The 19234-nt window shown below is 49.1% G+C and overlaps 1 protein-coding gene across 6 annotated transcripts in view; it reads left to right on the forward strand.

Moving 5' to 3' along the window:
• NF1 (neurofibromin 1) overlaps window positions 1-19234 on the forward strand; it is a 2008692-nt gene that overhangs the window by 1572812 nt on the left and 416646 nt on the right. For all 6 annotated transcript variants that reach the window (XM_086954827.1, XM_086954826.1, XM_086954830.1 and 3 more), the window contains 2 exons: window positions 10070-10210; window positions 18043-18169. In XM_086954827.1, coding sequence (XP_086810953.1) covers window positions 10070-10210; window positions 18043-18169 — 268 coding nt within the window. The remainder of the gene's footprint in view (window positions 1-10069; window positions 10211-18042; window positions 18170-19234) is intronic.

Below are 19234 nucleotides of genomic sequence, written 5' to 3' on the forward strand. Positions count from 1 at the left end.
ATCTCAACCAGCTCAGACGTCAATCTCGCCAACTCTGAACACCTTCACTTCCAGATCCACATAGACCCCAAAACCACACTCAGAGGCACCCTCCTTTACAGGCCACCAGGACCCCGCACACAGTTTAGTGAAGACATCACGGACTTCATCACTCCACACGCGCTCCCCTCCGAGGATTACATCCTTTTAGGAGACCTCAACTTTCACCTTGAAAAGAACAACGACCGCAACACCACCACCCTTTTGGACAACCTCGCAAACCTCGGACTCAAACAACTTGTCACTTCCCCCACCCACATTGCAGGTCACACTCTCGACCCTATCTTCACCTCCAGCAAACATGTCTCCTTCAGCCACACCACAGCTCTCCTTTGGACTGACCACAGCTGCGTTCACTTCACCTACAACAAGCCCACTTCCAACAACCACCCCCAACCCACTCTGCAAAGAAACTGGAACAAAATCACCATCGACCAGATCTCCTCTTCGCTTCTTCTAAACCCCCCAACCCACTCCTCAAACCCAGACCAAGCAGCCACCAACCTCACCCAATGGTTATCCAACAGCGCCGACATCTTAGCACCTCTGAAAAAACGACAAATCAAACTAGGCAGCAAGAAGGCCTCCTGGTTCAACGATGATCTTAAGAAATCCAAGAAACTCTGCCGCTCCCTTGAGAAGGCCTGGAAAAAAGACCCAACCACCAGCACCAAGGACGCCTTCAAAAACGCCACCCGCATACACCACCAACTGATCCGGACCGCCAAAAAAGCAGCTTTCAAGGACCGACTAGATAACAACGCCCGAAACAGCAAGGAATTATTCAACATCGTCAAGGAATTTACCAACCCCTCTGCCAACTCCAACGACATCACCCCCTCTCAAGCCCTCTGCGACTCCCTAGCCTCATTCTTCCACAACAAAATTGCAGACATTCACAACAGCTTCGACAACCGACCCGAAGACCAACCCACCCAACCCCCTGCAGGACCCCCACTCCCCCGGAACATCCTCAACGACTGGAAGCCAATCTCCACTGAGGACACCATCCGTCTGATGAACTCTATCCACTCAGGATCCCCCACAGACCCATGCCCTCACCACATCTTTAACAAAGCAGACTCCATTATAGCACCGCACCTCCGAGACGTCATCAACTGCTCCTTCAACTCCGCAACCTTCAAGGAAAGCTGGAAACATGCCGAACTCAGCGCCCTCCTGAAGAAACCCACAGCTGACCCCACCGAACTCAAAAACTACCGCCCTATCTCACTTCTTCCATTCCCTGCCAAAGTCATCGAGAAAGCTGTCAACAATCAACTCGCCGCCTTCCTTGAAACCAACAAATCCCTCGACTCCTCACAGTCCGGCTTCCGAGCCAAACACAGCACTGAGACCGCGCTCATCGCTGCAACTGATGACATTCGATCTCTGTTGGACAACGGAGACACAGTCCTCATCCTCCTCGACCTCTCCGCAGCCTTCGACACAGTCTGTCATAGCACCCTCCTACAACGCCTCAGAAACGTCGGAATCCAAGGAAAAGCACTGGAATGGATCACTTCGTTTCTCACCGGAAGAACCCAGAGAGTCCGCCTCCCACCATTCAAGTCAGATGCCACTGAAGTCATTTGTGGCGTACCACAAGGATCTTCTCTCAGCCCCACCCTCTTCAACGTATACATGAGCCCCCTTGCGACCATCGCTCGCCAACACAACCTCAACATCATCTCCTACGCTGACGACACTCAACTGATCCTCTCACTCACCAATGACCCTAACACCGCCAAAACCAACTTACACGAAGGAATGAAAGAAGTAGCCGAGTGGATGAAGCACAGCCGTCTGAAACTGAACTCCGACAAAACAGAAGTCCTCATCTTAGGCACCTCTCCCTCCGCCTGGGATGACTCTTGGTGGCCAGAGGCCCTTGGAAAGGCACCCATCCCGACAGACCACGCACGGAACCTGGGCGTCATCCTGGACTCCTCACTCTCGATGACCAGACAAGTCAACGCCGTTTCATCATCTTGTTTCAACATTCTTCGCATGCTCAAAAAAACATTTCGCTGGATCCCCACCGAAACTCGTAAAACGGTCACCCACGCACTGGTCACTAGCCGCCTGGACTACGGAAACACCCTCTACGCCGGTACCACCGCAAAACTCCAGAAAAAACTCCAACGCATCCAGAACGCTTCAGCCAGGCTCATACTAGACATCCCGCGTAAAGAACACATCTCTGGTCATCTGAAAACCCTCCACTGGCTCCCCGTAAATAAGAGGATTACTTTCCGCCTCCTAACCCACGCACACAAAGCACTTTACGAACTTGGACCTGAATGCCTCAACACACGACTGTCCTTCTACACCCCCCCCCCGTCAGCTACGATCCTCCAACCAAGCTCTTGCCACTGTACCTCGCATCAACAAAACCACCATGGGAGGCAGATCCTTCTCCTACCTGGCAGCTAAAACTTGGAACTCCCTTCCTACTCACCTTCGCCTTACTCAGAACCACCTAGCATTCAGAAAGCAACTTAAAACCTGGATATTCGACAAGTAATTCCCCACCCCTCCTCAAGCGCCTTGAGACCCTATGGGTATGTAGCGCGCTATATAAATCTTTTTGACTTGACTTGACTTTGCCCAAGAGGATTCCCCTTGCAGGTTTTGAGACTTACCCCATGTGGGGTATTTGCTGGATATTGGGTAACTGCCTTAGCCTTGGTATGCTCCTATTGAGTTTTTGTCATGGACATCCTCCTGAGGTTCAGGCTCCTGAGGTTCAGGCTGTCCTATTTTCTGCTACGATCCTAATATCTGATAGCTGCAGATTCCTTAACGTAGGCGTGAGACTGGATCTGGATATTTTTCTTTGCCACAGCATCTCTGCGCGCCGGGGGCGGTACCACGTGACTCCACCCTGATGTCGTCCATGGGCGTGACATCAGCGAGGTCACAAGACCCACCCCGGCACGCTGACATCCGGTTTTCTCTGTTCCGCTTGCAATGCGAATCCGGATAGTGTCCTGGCCTGTTTTCAGGCCTTCTCTTTCACGCTTTCCGTTTTTGGAACAGTGTGCGAATGCCTTCGGTTTTCAAGACGTGTACCTCCTGTGCACATCAGATGTCGGCGACGGACCCTCACCCGATTTGTATGTGGTGTCTGGGCGAGCACCATGTCTCAACGGACTGCGATGCCTGTCAGCACCTCAAACTGAAGTCACGGCGGGAGCGCCAAATTAAATTACTGTTGGCCCACTTATCCAGGTCATTGTCGTCCCAGCGTCCGTCCCCCACCTCGGAAACCAGGTGCAGCCGGTTTCGTCTGCGACATCGCCCTTCGTCTAGACTCCAAGGGCGCCGCTCGCGACTGGTAGGTCCTGCAACTTGTCTCAGAGGCCCTGTCCTCCTTCGGCGGAGGGAGCGGGTCCCTCCCGGTACGTTCGTCCACACCTGTCGCCACCCTATCCACCTTCTCCGGGCGTCGGGGCGACTAGGGCCCAAATGACAGCATACGCTTCAGCTCTGCAGGCTTTTCTGGCTCCTCCTGAGACGTCCGCGGAGCCCTTGCCTCGGGCTGGGCCTTCCACGGAGTCGCTGGCGGCTTCGGCCACGGCGCCAAAGGTTTCGGCTTCAGGTTGTAGGAGGGTGATGTGGTAAAGGTGTAGTCCTTCAGGGCTCCACTCTTCGACACATGGCATCCCTGCCTCCCCCAAAATACCTACGCGGCTCCCTGTGGCGTTGCAGGAGGTCGCCTGGACTCAAGGTTCATCCCAGAGTTCCCCTCGGCCCTCTGAGCAGGTGGCGTCACCGCCACGGATGGAGGCCGGGACCTGGGGTGCTTTCCCGAGTCCCTCTCGGTCCTCTACACGGGCGGCTATCCAATGTGAGGTTGAGCCAGCACCCTTTCGGCGCCGCTCCTTAGCCGAACCGGCTCCGATCCCGTATGGGGGGCCCGTGGGGGTGGTCGAGGTTGTTTCGGCGCCGCCATTGCCCACTCTGGCGCAGCTCGACGCCAAGCCAGCGCCTGTGACGATTCCACGGCGCCGTGCCGGCGTGGGTCCTTGAGTCCTCTCCTGAGGAGATTTCCTCCTCTCCGGAGGTTAGTCAGCTTCTGGTTTCTTCCTCTCCGGAGACAGGGCGCCGCATTATTGCTTTTTCACCGGCATCTTCCAGGGAGGGCTCCTCGCCACCCCTGCGGCCCAAGTCCTCGGACCCTCTTTTCCACAGTTTGCGGTTGGGTTCTCCACCGGCTACCCCTCACGTTCCCCACTCGGTGGATCCCCCACCATTCCGGTGCTGGCCGCTTCTCCCTATAGCTGGGCTTGGGGACAGATGGCTCAGCTTGCAACGTCGCCCACTGAGGAATTGCTTTCTCCCGCGCAGCGCCCTATGGAGGCCAGTGTTGCCTTTGTTCTGGCTATTTCCACGGCCGCTGGCATTTTGCGGTTGGGTGAACCTGTCACCCCATTCCCTACAGATGATCTCCTGGAAGTTCTCCACCACGGCTCTGGTGGACAGGAGCTGTTCCTTCCTTTTGAAGCGGTCCTTTTGTTCAACGCTCATGAGGACACCGCCATTCAGCGTCTCCTTGCAGAACTCCGTTCGCCTCCCCCTCTGTAGGCTGGCTTGTTGGTCCTCGGTGGCTTGATGGGAGTCATTATCCCACCTGCTCCTGGAATCTGGTGTTTTTGAGTGGGTGGTTTATATATTCTGTGTGGTGTGAGGTGCCTTTGGGGTCCCTTGGTTGGCCCCTCTCTTCTGTTGGCGGCTGGTTCAGCCCTTTTAGCGAGTGTATGTTTTGTCTGATTGGTAAGCCATCTGTGGTTCCTATAGCAGGTCTTATGTTCTTGTTCTCTGATGCAGGATTTTTTCCCTGAGAGTAGTTCCCATGTTTTCTTTCAGACGTTTCATACCCTAAGTGGGGTACTTGTAGCTATTGTATAGCTCTGTTCTACGCTGGGTGGGTGTGGACTCCCTTTTGCGGGGTTCCTCATCCCTCCTGGCATCGCTGTATTCCGCTAGTGCGGTTTCTTTGATCTTGTCTGGGCGTAGCTTGCGCTGCTCCAAGTATCTGCTGCATCGCTGGACCAACTTTGGCATGCCGTCTGCGGCGTTGTGCTGTGTTGTTTTCGCCCTTTTTCGTCCGGCTTTTCGACCTGGTCCTCTGCCTGGTGTTCCAGGGGGGATAAGATTTCCAGGTTTTTCTCCTCTTCTGTTCTGGCTGGTCCCACTTCATGGATCGGTTTATGTCTCCCTTTGGGGTTGTTCTGGATTTCCCTGGCCCTTGCCTTCATCTTGCGCTCGGCGTGGTCTGGGCGCTCTGTTTCATAGTACTTGCCTGCTTTTTCTGGCCCATAGCCCGTGACTCTGGCGTGTGCCCTCGTGCTCCTGCCTCTTGTTTTGCTGGAGCCTTGCGAGACTACGTCTTTCTTCTCACGGCTGCTTTTCTGGAGCCTTTCCTGCCTTGTCCGCTGTCTCGAGGCTGAGGCCGGTGCAGCTGTCCCCTTCTCTGTGTGTTCTCCTGTGGAGGGCTTTGCCTCAGTTTCTACCTCTTCTCCTTTGAGTTTGGGGTGATTCTTTTCTTCCTCTGTACTCCTCTGCTGTTGTCTGTCCCTCCGGGGCTTTCTGGCTGATGTCCCTGGTACCTTGGATGGGCTTGGGGTATCCTGGCCTCCCTTCATCTTGTCCTTGCTTCCTTCTGCTTGGTGGGGGCTGGGCCGCCCTTCTTGTCCCTTTTGTACATCCCCTGCTGGGGCCCTGTGTTTCTTCCTGCTAGGATTCTCTCTCGCAGGCCCTCCTCCCTTCTGGGTATAGCTACGGTATGTATTCTACGTTAAGGAATCCACGGCTAGTAGTCTATATCAGACGTATGAGTTACTTACCTTCGGTAACGATGTATCTGGTAGAGACGATTCTAGCTGCAGATTCCTTCACGACTCACCCTTCCTCCCTGTTCTGCGAGGACCTTCGGCTCAGTCTTTTGCACTCGCCTGCCTCCGGGTGGTCTTGTCTCCTGCGAGTGTCCTCTTTCGTTTCCTCCCTAGTGGGATGCTTGTTCTGTTTGTTTGATCCACTCCTTCCTTTCTGGTGATCGGTTGGTGGGTTCATGGGTACTTCTGCGTCCCTGCACCCTGTTCTTCCAGTGTGGGGCCTACTCTTAACCACTTTTTCATTGCCTGAAATTTCTGACTCCTCTGCAGCCCTCTGAGTTGGGGTCACTTAGCCGTGCCTCGACCCTTAGCATTTTACAGGGAATGCACCTCTCCTTGCTGGTGTTTTCTTGGGGTGAATTGCATTACTCTACAGTTCTGGCCTTGTTGTCACTGACTGTTTATGGACTGCGATTGCATGCCCCTTTCTTCTGTTGTGACATTTTTCACATGCTTTTCTGCCCTCAGGGAGGATGTTGTATTTGCTTGCAGGGTTGCTTAGCAGTGGCTGTTCTCTGCCCTTCTATGACTTTTAGTTCCACAGTGCCTGACACTCTCCCGGGTAGTGATGTTCCTCACCATTCATTTCTTCCCTTTCTGTTTATTAGATTTTGTCGCACACTGTTCCCATACTCTCACAGTTTTTGTTTGTGATGGCTTCGCTTTGTGGCGAGGAAAAGTTCTGAGAAGAAAACTGATGTCAGCGCGCCGGGTTGGGGCTAATGTGATGTCACTGACGTCATGCCGACGAACGGCGTCAGGGTGGAGTCACGTGGTACCGCCTCCGGCACGCAGAGATGCTGTGGCAAAGAAAATTTCCCGGATCCAGTCTCACACTTGGGGTTAATTCTACATTAAGGAATCTGCGGTTAGAAACTTCTCTACCAGATACATTGTTACCGAAGGTAAGTAACTCGTACGTTAGCATCGCTCTATTGCACTTCGGTTGCAATTGGCTCCAGTTGTGTATAGTTCTTCCAGGCCTCGGTAGGGTTCCTTACCGTGCGGCCTCTACCTCGCCTGCCCTTCACGGGGGTGCTTTTCAGTGTCACAGTGCTCCTCTTGTCCAGGGTGGCTGCTCTTTTTTTGCCGGCCCATGTTCTGTGCACTTCAGGCGCAGTTCTTTCACGGCTGATGCTCTGTCATCGTTTTGCGCCAGGAAAAAAGCAACTGTGCAGCACGCTTTTTAGTGTTGGCGCAAACTGGGAGTGCACCTTGGTATGATTGCTATCATAGGGTACTTGCTTTGTTTCTTCTGCTGCTGTGGTGCTGGTTCTACCCTCCCGTCTAGGGTTGGCTAATAGTTTCTCGTCCATCGGCCCTTAATGGGCTTGTTTTTTTAAGGTGGCGTCTTCGCCATCTATGTCTCTGCTGTACATTGCCTTGTGCCCTTGATTTCTGGGCACTTTCCCAACAGGAGTTTTTCCCCATTCCCTGATACTTCCGCACAGGTGTTTTCCACTGCTTTGGGTTCCAGCTGTAACACTCTAAAGGGGAGTGTTCTCTTCAGGATACTCGCTTATTGGGTCCATGGGCCATTAGGTTGGTCCTGACTGTTTCCACTATCGTGTCTGGCTCCATCTCCTCATCTGTCTTGCGAGGGACCATTGCTTCTACCGGGAGGGGGGCTGATGTCGCTTATGGGTCTGGACATTGTCCTGTCCATTTCTGCTTCCATGTGACGATGGTCCTTTTTGCGTACCCTGGTCTGTTACATTTTTGCGCGTATTTCTTCTTACTCTATTCTGCTCTATCCTCTTACACAGCAGAGTTGTACCGGCAAAGTTCCTTCATGCGGTGTCCGTGGTCCTCGACCCGGTCTGCTCCTGCTACGAGTTCTTATGTGGGTGACCAGCTTTCCTGGTACCCCTTTTTTGTCGGTTGCCTTTTTGCAATTGCGTCTCTCGGATCTAGGCTCCTCACGTTACCCTACAGGAAGGTTTTTGCTATACTTCATGTCGTTCTAGCGTCCACACGTTATGCTTATGTATCTTCCAGTCTTCCACTTGACTATCAAGTCCTGTTTTCGGTGCTTAGGCTGGTTGCCATCAGCCCTTTCACATGTCCTGTGACAGGGCGACTATGTACTGGTGTGTCTTCTGTTTTTAGTACTTCCGGCTCTTTCTGCCCATGGATCGGAATCTTGCCAATGCTGCCCCACGTATTTTGGCTGGTGCAGGTTTCAACAGTGCTTTTTCCACTATAATGCATACTGGACCGGTATGAGCTGACTCTGTCATACCGGTTGTCATCTCTCTGGGTTTTACTTACTGTCAGCACGCCGGATCCTGCCGATCCATAGGTTCACTTCTTTGCGAAGTCATGAACTTTCCCTTTCACACCGTTATAGCTAGCATATGTTTTCTTTTTCTCACCCCGTATACATGGGAGGGTTTTCTGGCTGTTATTTGACAGCTGGTGGTGCCTTTGCCTCCGAATGTTTTCTGCTCTTTTCTGAGCTTCAAGGTCTAGTGTGGCTGTGCCTGATTGCGGTTCCCACCGTGTTTTGTCAACTTGTTGACGGTTACGTTCTCTCAGGAACTTCATGGGGTTCAGTTGCAATTCCGCCTCCTCTATGGGTATGGCTTTGGCATCTATTCGAAGTTAAGGAATCTGCAGCTAGATGTCTCTATCAGATGAACGAGTTACTTATTTTCAGTAACGATTTATCTGGTAGAGACAGTCTAGCCGCAGATTCCTTAACGCCCGCCCATCCTCCCCGTTCGGTGAGGACCTTTTCAGGTTGGGCTTTCTACATTCGCCTCCCTCCGGGTGGCTTGACCGTTCTGCAGGTTGACATTTTCACTGCACTCCGACACACAATGCTTCATTCTGTTTCATTGCTCTAACCCCCTTAAGATGTTCCGGCTCGCTCGCCACAGTGCACTCCAACTAAAAGTTTACGCCTCACCACTTTCAAATGTCACCAGCCACCCCTGACTTGGAGCTTTCGAGAATGGGCGGTATGCTCATGTGTCCTTTCCAACCCCACGCCCTGGGTTGTCCAGTTTGGGATCTACTCATGTTTTCCCACCCTCCGCTCTCCCCTTCTCCATCCCCTTGGGGTCTCTTACCTCCCCTGCGGTCCATTGGTTTGAAATCTTTTGGCTCTGCCACATTCTATAGGTCTCTTATTGGGGATACGACGCCTCTTTCAGGTGTCGCTTCTGGTAAATTGTCCTTGTTTCTATAGTGGAAAAAGTACTTGTTGTCCTTCACAGTTATACATTATGGTTGCGGACTTTCTGTCGTCTGCCATGTTTTTTTTCGCGTCTTCATCGGCCTCCAAGGGAGATTTGGGCTTCACTTTTGCGGGGTTGCTTCTCATAGCAGTGCTCTGCTCCTTCCCTTCATTAGTTTTCAAGATAGTGTCGGGCACTGTCCTTCATGGTGCTGTTGTTCACCATTCAATTTCTTTTTATTGTTTCATCATTTTTGCACACTGTTCCCGTATTCTCATAGTTTTTTGGTGGTGGCTCCGTGTTATGGCACGGAAAAGTTTCTCCAACGAAAACTGACGTCAGCGCGCCCTGAGGGGCATATATGGCTCTGCTGACATCACGTCCATGGACAACATCAGGGCGTAGCCGCCCACAGCGTGCAGAGGTGTTGCTGCGGAAAGTTTACTGGATTCAATCTGACGCCTGGGGATATTCTAAGTTAAGGAATCTGCAGCGAGACTGTGTCTCTACCAGATACATTGTTACCGAAGGTAAGTAACTCATCCTTTTTGTCTTTTGCAAACCTGTTATTTAATGTTCAAAGCAATTGAGTCAACAGTTAGAGAACAGTTTAATTGTGAGCTTTCACAAAGTGGAGCTGCTCATTTCTTATTCTTACACTTTGTCCAATCCCAATCGCTCAGTCTAGTTCCATCCTTACGCTCCTACCAACCAAAATTTGAGAAGGACCAAGAAATGGTAAAATGGAGTGATGTGTTGTTCTTGGCTAATTTATAGCTCTGTGATCTTCTCACAAATTTTACCATAGTAGTTCCCAATTCCGCTGCTTACTAATTATCTCCATTTAGTCATTAGCGCCTTACAAAGTATTTGTTTAAAACGTTCTGTAATCCCGGATTTTGTCAAATGCTGTACTGAAATAATTCTGTTTTCAATTTGTGCCTTCAGGACTCTCACATGCACAAAGCTCTTTTTTGGGTTGCCGTGGCAGTGCTACAGCTGGATGAAGTCAGCCTGTACTCTGCAGGAACGGCACTCCTTGAGCAAAACTTGCACACTTTGGATGGTCTTCTTGTTTTCAATGAGAAGGTATGTCTGTTTTTACTCACTAGATGCACGCTATCCACTTGTGCATTGTGTTACACCTTATATATTTTACTCAATCTAAATTCGCCTTACCTTTCACCTCCACTTAATGCGTTTCTGGACATTTCTTGTGCTCCTTCTTGTTTGCATTATTTTGTCTCATGTCTGTTTATTTGAGAAGGTCATGGGATGTTTGTTTGAAGACACAGGCCTTCAATTTTACCATGTGAGCAAAGCTACAAAATGTAATGTAATGTAAATATGCTTTTGTAGAGCGCAAAGAGCATCTTGGCGCTGTAGCCCGTAACCTAAGCTGGAATAGGCCAGAAAAAACTACTCACACATCAGTCTCATCTTCGCTTATATCCTTTGTTTATACCGGAGTCATACATACTGTATTCGGGAGGTTGAAAATCCAGGTCTTCAGGGCCTTTCTGACTTGGTTCTCCAAGGGGATTTGTCGCAATTTGGGTGGAAGCTTGTTCCAGGCCCATGCGCCCAGTACTCCGAGAGATTTTCCTCCCTTCGTGGACAGCCTGAAATTGGGGATCAGCAACAGGTTCATATTAGAGGACCTGAGGGTACAAGGCGGTGCATAATGTCTAAACCAAGGTATAAAATACTTGGGTCCTTGCTGGTGGTAGGCTCTGAAAGTAACGACCAGGATTTTAAACAGTACACGTTTGTGGATGGGCAGCCAATGCAGGGTCCTAAGCGCAGCCGAGGCAGATGACCTCCTTGGCCAGTTCAGGACCAGATGGGCGGCAGCGTTCTGGACCATCTGTAGCCTATGCAGGACTGATCTATTTAATCCTGCATATAGGCTGTTACAGTAGTCCAGACGCGATGTTATGAGCGCTACCGCCACCGTCTTCCTGGCTGCCAATGGAAGAAAATCAAAGAATTTTCTGAGTCCTCTGATGATACTGAAACAAGACCCTGCCACAGCCCCTGCTTGTTGCTTGAACGACAATGCTTCATCAAACCTAATCCCCAGGTTGCGGGCCGTGTCGATAGTGTTAGGGGGGATCTCTGCGTCTGGCGGCCACCATAATCTGGGGGAAAAAGGGTTTTGAGGCCCGAACAGGAGAATTTCAGTTTTTCCCGTATTACATTTAAGATGATTTTTCCTCATCCAAGCAAAGGTGGCGGCGAGGCAATCTCTAAGATTTTCCTCTGCCTTCACCGTTTCCCCATCTAATACAAGAATGAGCTGAGTATCATAAGCATATGATATAGTGCTAATGTGAAAAGATGTAATCAGCTCAATCAGGGGGGTCATGTACAGATTGAACAGTACAGGGCTCAAACTTGAGCCCTGAGACACCCCTGTTGGCATTACTTTTTATTCAGGGCAGTACTCTCCCAGCACCGTGACTTGCCTCCTATGGCTGAGGAAATTCTTTAGCCAGTTAAGCACAGTCCCTGCTACCCATGATGTTACTAGGCGGCCAATCAGTACGTATGTGACACCGTATCAAAGGCCGCCGATAGATCAAGTAGAAAACGACAGCCTTCTTTCCTTGATCCATGGCGGTGCTCAAAGTCTCTACAGTATACAAAAGGGCAGATTCCGTAGAGTGCGACGCCCTAAACCCAGATTGATTAGGGTGCAGAATATCCTCATCCTCCAAAAACTTTGTCAGTTGTTTGTTCACCGCTGCTTCCGTGAGTTTAAAAAGTAGCAGAAGCAGCGAGATGGGACGGAGGTTGGAGAGTGTTGAAGGGTCTGCTAGAGGCTTTTTTTGCTGAGGTTTCACCGCCGCCAATTTCCATTCCGGCGGGATCCCAGCAGAGGACAGGGAGGAGTTTATGATGTTGTTAATAATCGGGTTTACCGTGTCTACTAATGCATGCAACTACATAGGGGGCAGGGATCAAAGGGAGAGCCAGATTTACTGGATAATATCGCTTGACGAGAGTCTTCCAAGCTAATGGGCAGGAAATTTATGAAATGTGCCATCCCAGTTCCCCTTTCAGTTTCCTCCTCCCAGATGGCGTCCGGTTTTTCAGGAAAATCTCTAGTAAGGCCTAATATTTTCTGCTCAAAAAAGTTGGGAATCGAATTACACAGGATGAGGCAGGGAGGAATGTCTTGTAGGAGAAACCTAGGATTCATAAAGTTGTTAACTATTTTGAATATCTCCTACTGTTTGTTGTTTGAGGAATTAATTGCTTCTAAGTAGTAGAAGAGCAAGGAACTCTTCAACATCGTTAAAGAGCTCTCCAACCCCAACGCCGGAAACGACATCACCCCTTCGCAAGACCTCTGCAACTCCCTCACTTCCTACTTCCACAACAAGATGGCGGACATACACAACAGCTTCAGCACTCAACCGACGCACGCCACGACCGAACCACCGCCCCCCACCACCACCCTCCGCGCCTGGACCCAGATCAGCACCGAAGACACCGTCCGCACGATGAACTCCATCCACTCCGGATCTCCGACCGACCCCTGCCCTCACCAAGTCTTCAACAAGGCTGATGCTGTCATCGCACCCCACCCGCGGGACATCATCAACACCTCCTTCGACACCGCTACCTTCCCGGAGAGCTGGAAGCACGCCGAACTCAGCGCTCTACTAAAGAAGCCATCTGCCGACCCACCAACCTCAAGAACTACCGCCCCATCTCGCTGCTCCCGTTCCCTGCAAAAGTCATCGAAAAGACAGTCAACAAGCAGCTGGCCGCCTTCCTCGAGACGAACGGATCCCTCGACCTCTCGTAGACTGGCTTCCGGGCCAACCACAGCACCGAGACCGCCCTGATCGCAGCCACCGATGACATCCGAGCTCTGCTTGACAACGGAGAAACAGCAGCCCTCATCCTCCTAGACCTCTCTGCGGCCTTCGACACTGTCTGCCACCGTACACTAGTGCAACGACTCAGCAACGTCGGAATCACTGGAGTGGATCACCTCCTTCCTCGCCGGAAGGACGCAGAGAGTCCGCCTCCCCCGTTCAGATCTGAAGCCACCGAAGTCATCTGCGGCGTTCCTCAAGGCTCCTCGCTCAGTCCAACCCTCTTCAACGTCTACATGAGCCCCCTCGCAGACATCGCACGCCAGCACAACCTCAACATCATCTCCTACGCCGACAACACCCAGGTGATCCTCTCCCTCACGAACGACCCCGCCACCGCCAGAGCCAACCTTCACGAAGGGATGAAAGAGGTAGCCGAATGGATGAAGAACAGTCGCCTGAAACTGAACTCGGACAAGACGGAAGTCCTCATCCTGGGATCCTCACCCTCCGCCTGGGACGACTCCTGGTGGCCCCCCGCCCTAGGCAGTGCACCCAAACCAACAGACCACGCACGCAACCTAGGCTTCATCCTGGACTCCTCCCTCTCCATGACCAGACAAGTCAACGCCGTCTCCTCGTCGTGCTTCAACATCCTGCGCATGCTACGTAAGATCTTCCGGTGGATCCCCACCGAGACCAGGAAGACGGTCACCCAGGCCCTCGTCACCAGCCGTCTGGACTACGGCAACTCCCTCTACGCAGGAACCACCGCCAAACTCCAGAAGAGACTTCAGCGGATCCAGAACGCCTCAGCACGACTCATCCTGGACATCCCCCATCGCAGCCACATCTCCGAACACCTGAGAGACCTGCACTGGCTCCCGGTCAACAAGAGAATCCCCTTCCGTCTCCTCACCCACGCTCACAAAGCCCTACACAACCAAGGACCAGGATACCTCAACAGCCGACTCAACTTCTACGCTCCCAAACGCCAGCTTCGATCGACCGGCCACGCCCTCGCCGCCGTCCCCCGCATCCGAAGAGCCACCACAGGGGGACGGTCCTTCTCCTACCTCGCCGCCAAGACATGGAAATCCCTCCCGACCCACCTCCGCCTGACCCAGGACCACCTCGCCTTCAGGAAGCAGCTCAAGACCTGGCTGTTCGAGCAGTAGCGGATCCCCCTCCCCGAGCGCCTTGAGACCCTCTGGGTGAGTAGTGCGCTATATAAATGCTTGATTGATTGATTTATTGATTGATATTCTTTTTTGGCATTTTTGATTAATGCATGGTACTGCCTCCTAGCATCTTTGTAATGGCTGAGTTCTTCAGCTACATATGAGCTGCGCCATTTCCTCCCTAGTATTCTAACCTCAGTATGTTTCTCCTTTAGGGAGAATGAGAACCAGGGTGCGGACATTTTTTTATTGTGTGTTTTGCTTGGCTTGGTCATATCGACTGGTCCGCAAATTTCGACAATCCAGTTGTTGAAGTTTTTGTTATCTGTCTCCGTGACACCAGTCGGTATGGGTTTGCCTTCGACCGCAGTCCGCTGGAGGTTTGGGTTGTTACTTATTTTTTTCCAATCCCGTTTTATGCGAACACCTGCTTTGTTTGGCCCCTTCCTTACCGCTTTCTTTTCTACCAAAAGATCGAAAGAAATAAGCATGTGGTCGGTCCAGGTCTGGATACAAGGTGGTTTCACCTTCAGAGATTTTAAGTTTGTGCAGATGCAGTCTAAGGTATGGCCTGCCTTATGGGTGGGATCCACTGTCAGGAAAGTCAATCCTAACACATTCATTAAGTCTCTAAAACAAGCCGCATTTAAGTCTGTAGCCGAATCGAGGTGAAGATTTAAATCGCCTAACAGTGTGAAATTAGCGAATTTGAGGGTAAGATCACTAATCACTTCCGCAAGGCTATCAAGAAAGTCTTTTTGTTGCCTTGGTGGGCGATAGATTAAGGCCCCTGAACAAGTAGTGGAGTCATGTATTTGCAAGCAGAAACCAAGGCTTTCCGCCCCCCTTAATATCTGGAAGTTCGAAAGAAGTACATTTCACCGAGTCTCTAATGGATAATGGCGAGTCCCCCCCACGTTGTTTCTGCCTGTCTAATCTTTGGATAAGGTACCCTTGTGGCAAGGCTGCTACAATATCTGGGTTACACCAGGCTTTAAGCCACGTCTCTGTGACGAACAGCAAGTCCAAGTCATTCTCAGAAATTGGGTCATAGATATGTGCCCTATTCTTGCACATTGATCTGGCATTGATAAGTCCTCCCCAAAAGGTGGTAGGCCTACTAGGCACTAAGATGTGTTCCTCTGGGGTCAGTTCCACCCTACAGTGTTTACAACAAGTCAGTCCCCACCAGTCACCTGCTTTATGTTATCATGACAATGATTGTCATGAATATTCAGAGGAAGTATGTCGTCTCTGGTGGGGAAGATATTTGGCGTGGGTTGGTCATGATGGTTGGCCCTAGGCCCGGCCGCGGTACGGACGGGCACAGACGGGCTTACCTTTGGCGCGCCTTCGGCGCGCCATCAGTGCGCCCGCTGCGTGCGTCCGCTGCACGTCAATCCCATGTGAGCTTTAAATAGGAGGCTACTGATGGTCCTAGTGCAACCACTAGACCGTCACCTCTCAAAGATGGCCCCCGGAAGTGAGGGTGATAGACTCCCTCTGTACCGCGCTAGTCCACTCCCTCCACGCCAAACAGCACAGGCTGCGGTGGAACGGGGAGATAAGCGGTGCCCTAGGACAGTAAGTGCAGTTTTACTAATGTGCCCACAATTAAAACAATATACTGCACGAAATCGTAATCATTAAGCAAAAGTACAGGTGATACAAAACGGCGATTTTAAAATGCAATAATAAATGTGTGTGCAATCATCATGAGCCACACAATGTTATGATACCTATGATCAAGAATCTTATATCGCAATATTCTCTTATGTGATGTTTTCGTCTAATTGCACAAATATTGTGCAAAAAGTCAACATTACTGCAATAAATGTCCAATAACAAGGGCTAGACAAGTGTAGTGGAGTATTTTTTATATTTAATCTTTAAGACAGTAACACCATTTTTTTGGCTGTTATGATGTTTTCTTTTGTCTTTAATATATGATTTTTCTTTTCATGGTGCAACATGTAGATGGTTAAAGAGCTGAGAATCTGACCATTTTATTGAATTTCTTCATCGTGCTTGAAGTCCGGAGTCCGTGAATAGTTATGGTATATTGGACTGATGAGTCTCATTCAAACCCTCGGAACTTGGAACATAGAGTTCCTGGAACTTGAATGTGAGCAGAATTTTCAATTTGAAATAGCTAACAAGGTAAAGCATAAGACATGGAGAGAAGCTAAATACAATCTGAAAGTGCAGACAACAAGCCTAAGCCTAAGATTTAAATTCTGTCTGTTTATCATTAGTTTTTCCTGGTGGTAAAATTGTAAATTTGAAGGACCCTGTATACCTTTTTTCTTCCACTTAATCAATTATGTGTAATCTGAGAGGAAGTTCGTATTTTGGATTCCTCGATTTCAAGAATTTAGTTTAGTCTTGGTTACAATTTTTGCTGCTTACACAATTGTGTAAGCTGAGATTTATGTATTTTTATGTCTCTGACGGGGTAATGGGCAACCTGTGTAAGGCTTACATGTCAATGTTGTCTAAGAAAAAGTAGATTCGACTTAAATGAACAACTGTAACAGTTGAAGGGTGTTCATAGGTTTCTGTGAAAGCTGGGTAGAAGCATAACTTCATTACACAAGTTTAGCTTACACATAACACTCACCAGTGTCAGTCGTAATCATGCGGAAAAGGAATGACCATGCAATGAGTATTTTATGTTGAAAATATTACTTTAAGCCAGATAATTCAGGTTGAAAAGAACTACTTATTGGTTCTTTTTCTTCCTCTTGCCAGGCTTTAGGAGGGTTATGTGATACCTGTTGGAAGGTTGATTATGGATCCTAAGATCTCCTTTCATCTCTTTTATACGTTTTTGTAATCCTTGCTTCCAGGCTCTAACTTTTAAGCAGTTCGTCATTATGATGTCCTAATTGCAACAGTTGTTGAAGATTCCAAAGGAATTGCAGGACTGCACGGATAATATCCACAGCCAAATAAATATCCAGTGACGCTCATGCCCTCGCTATGCCTGGTCACTCATCTGAACCTTCCCACCTCTATCCTGTCTGATTGCTTCCTTCTTCACTTGTCTCCCATGTATGCATCATCCACCCCATCATATTCATTTCCTGGGTGACCCAGTCTGGAAATGCTCATGTAAAGAGGGAACCCTCTAACCGATGCAACCACTTGCCTGACATTTCCTAACCTCCATCTTTCAAGTCCAGAGTACTTTTCTGTACTGACTATTGGCCCAACTCTCTTGCCTAGTTATCTATTATGTAAACAGCTGAATTGATTGTCATGAGGTGTGGCTGGTGCCACTGGCATAGTCCTCTTCATGTTGAATGAGCAAGTTCTAAGAGTGCTGAAAACGTCTCCCCCCTCCGCCCCCACCCACCCCCTTATTGGCGATGGAGGAGTCTTTGTGATAACCATTTTTTCTAGTTATATCGGCAGTAACTACTATGCTACCTTGATAACCCCTTTTTTCTCACTAAGCATGTCTTTTTAGTTATTGTCCAGTTGCGTTTCTTTGTGACATACTTTTTACAGTTGCACAAGCTGCAAAATGAAAGGGGCCTAGTTGCAAAATCGAGTGCATTTATTCTTGTGCATTGTAAACTCCCAACTGACTAATCACTTCCTTTTTCATTTCTACCCTCCAAACTTACTGAAAGTTGCACATATGTTCCGCTTGTGTTTTGTGATGAGTAATTGGAAAAGAACATTGCTATGTTGTTGATATTTTAACCAGATTTCCAAGGTTCCAAAACTACTTCTGTTACTTGAATATGTCTAAATTAAAAATGATCCAAAATTAAGAGTGCTGTAGAAACATAGTTCGTCTTTCAAAAGAAACTATCAGCTGGGCAGTGATGCCTTGCAGCTGAGTTTGTAGGTGGGAAGGTTATTGTTTCGTTTAACATCTTTAATTATTTATTTTTAACAGAGTCCTGAGGAAGTGTTTATGGAAATCAGGAATCCGTTGGAATGGCACTGCAAGCAAATGGATCATTTTGTGGGATTGAATTTCAATTCAAACTTTAATTTTGCACTAGTTGGGCACCTTTTAAAAGGTAAGGATTGAACTGAATGTTGTATTTCAAAGGGGCAAAGGTGTCCTATCCGATTGCAGGAATTTAATGTCCTGAAAGCACTATTTAGGCCTTTTTGTGTGATATCAATATGCCAGGCTAATCAAATGATTTCCTCAGTGAGGATATGAATTTGCTTTAATCATTTAATATGCGCCGTTCCCTGTAGGTTTGTTTGAATGGGTTTCACAACTAGAAGTCATGAGGAAATGAAATAGTTGTAATTATTTTTAAAGCGATTATTAAAGTGTAAAAGGAATGTTATGATGATTGCATCGTTCTCACCCTTATGGTTCTGTTTTGAATGTCAGCAGTCCGAAAAAGAAGCTTTCAATGAGAAGGACTCTCTTTATCATTTGACAAAAAAGTATTTAAAGTAATTAAGACAAATGCCCTGATTAATAGTTGGTCGGATCTATCGCAATAGCCACCGACATACATCTCCGATGGCCCGGCAGTCTAAGGGCCATCGAAGGTTTGCCAGTTTGTCTGCCTACCCTATTTAGAGTGGGCAGATAAATTACCAGTTTTCACTGTCCAACCCCGCCAAGTAAAACCTAGCTGTGAGGGACAGTGAAATCTGTTAAATTACCCACACGCCATGGGAGAAAACTTCCATGGTGCGGGGGGGGGGGGGGGGGGGGGGGGATGAATCACTGTATTTTTTTTATTTTCAAAAAGACAACATTTGCTTTAGGATCTGGCTGATGTGAAGGCTTCCCTACCGGTTGCAGGAAGTGACTTCAGTAGCTTGATGTTTTTGGCATAGTCTTTGGAGCACCAAGTTGCGGAAGGGTTTAGCTTGTACTTTCCGGTTCTAGCTGGAATGTGGGTGTTTATAAAGGTCTCCTGAAATGTATATAACTAGTCTAGAAGAGTTGAAACTCGATGTAGATGAGGAGGTGGCATTAATATTAATGCTTGGAAGAACACAGTCTAAACAAGACACACAAATGGTTAGCTATTGTTTACTAAAAATCCAGCTACCAATAAGTCAAAAATAACATTGTGTATCTCAAAATGAGAGTGTACATACACGTAAGAGAT

This window comes from Lissotriton vulgaris, chromosome 2_1, assembly GCF_964263255.1.
Source record: "Lissotriton vulgaris chromosome 2_1, aLisVul1.2, whole genome shotgun sequence".
NCBI lineage: Eukaryota > Metazoa > Chordata > Amphibia > Caudata > Salamandridae > Lissotriton > Lissotriton vulgaris.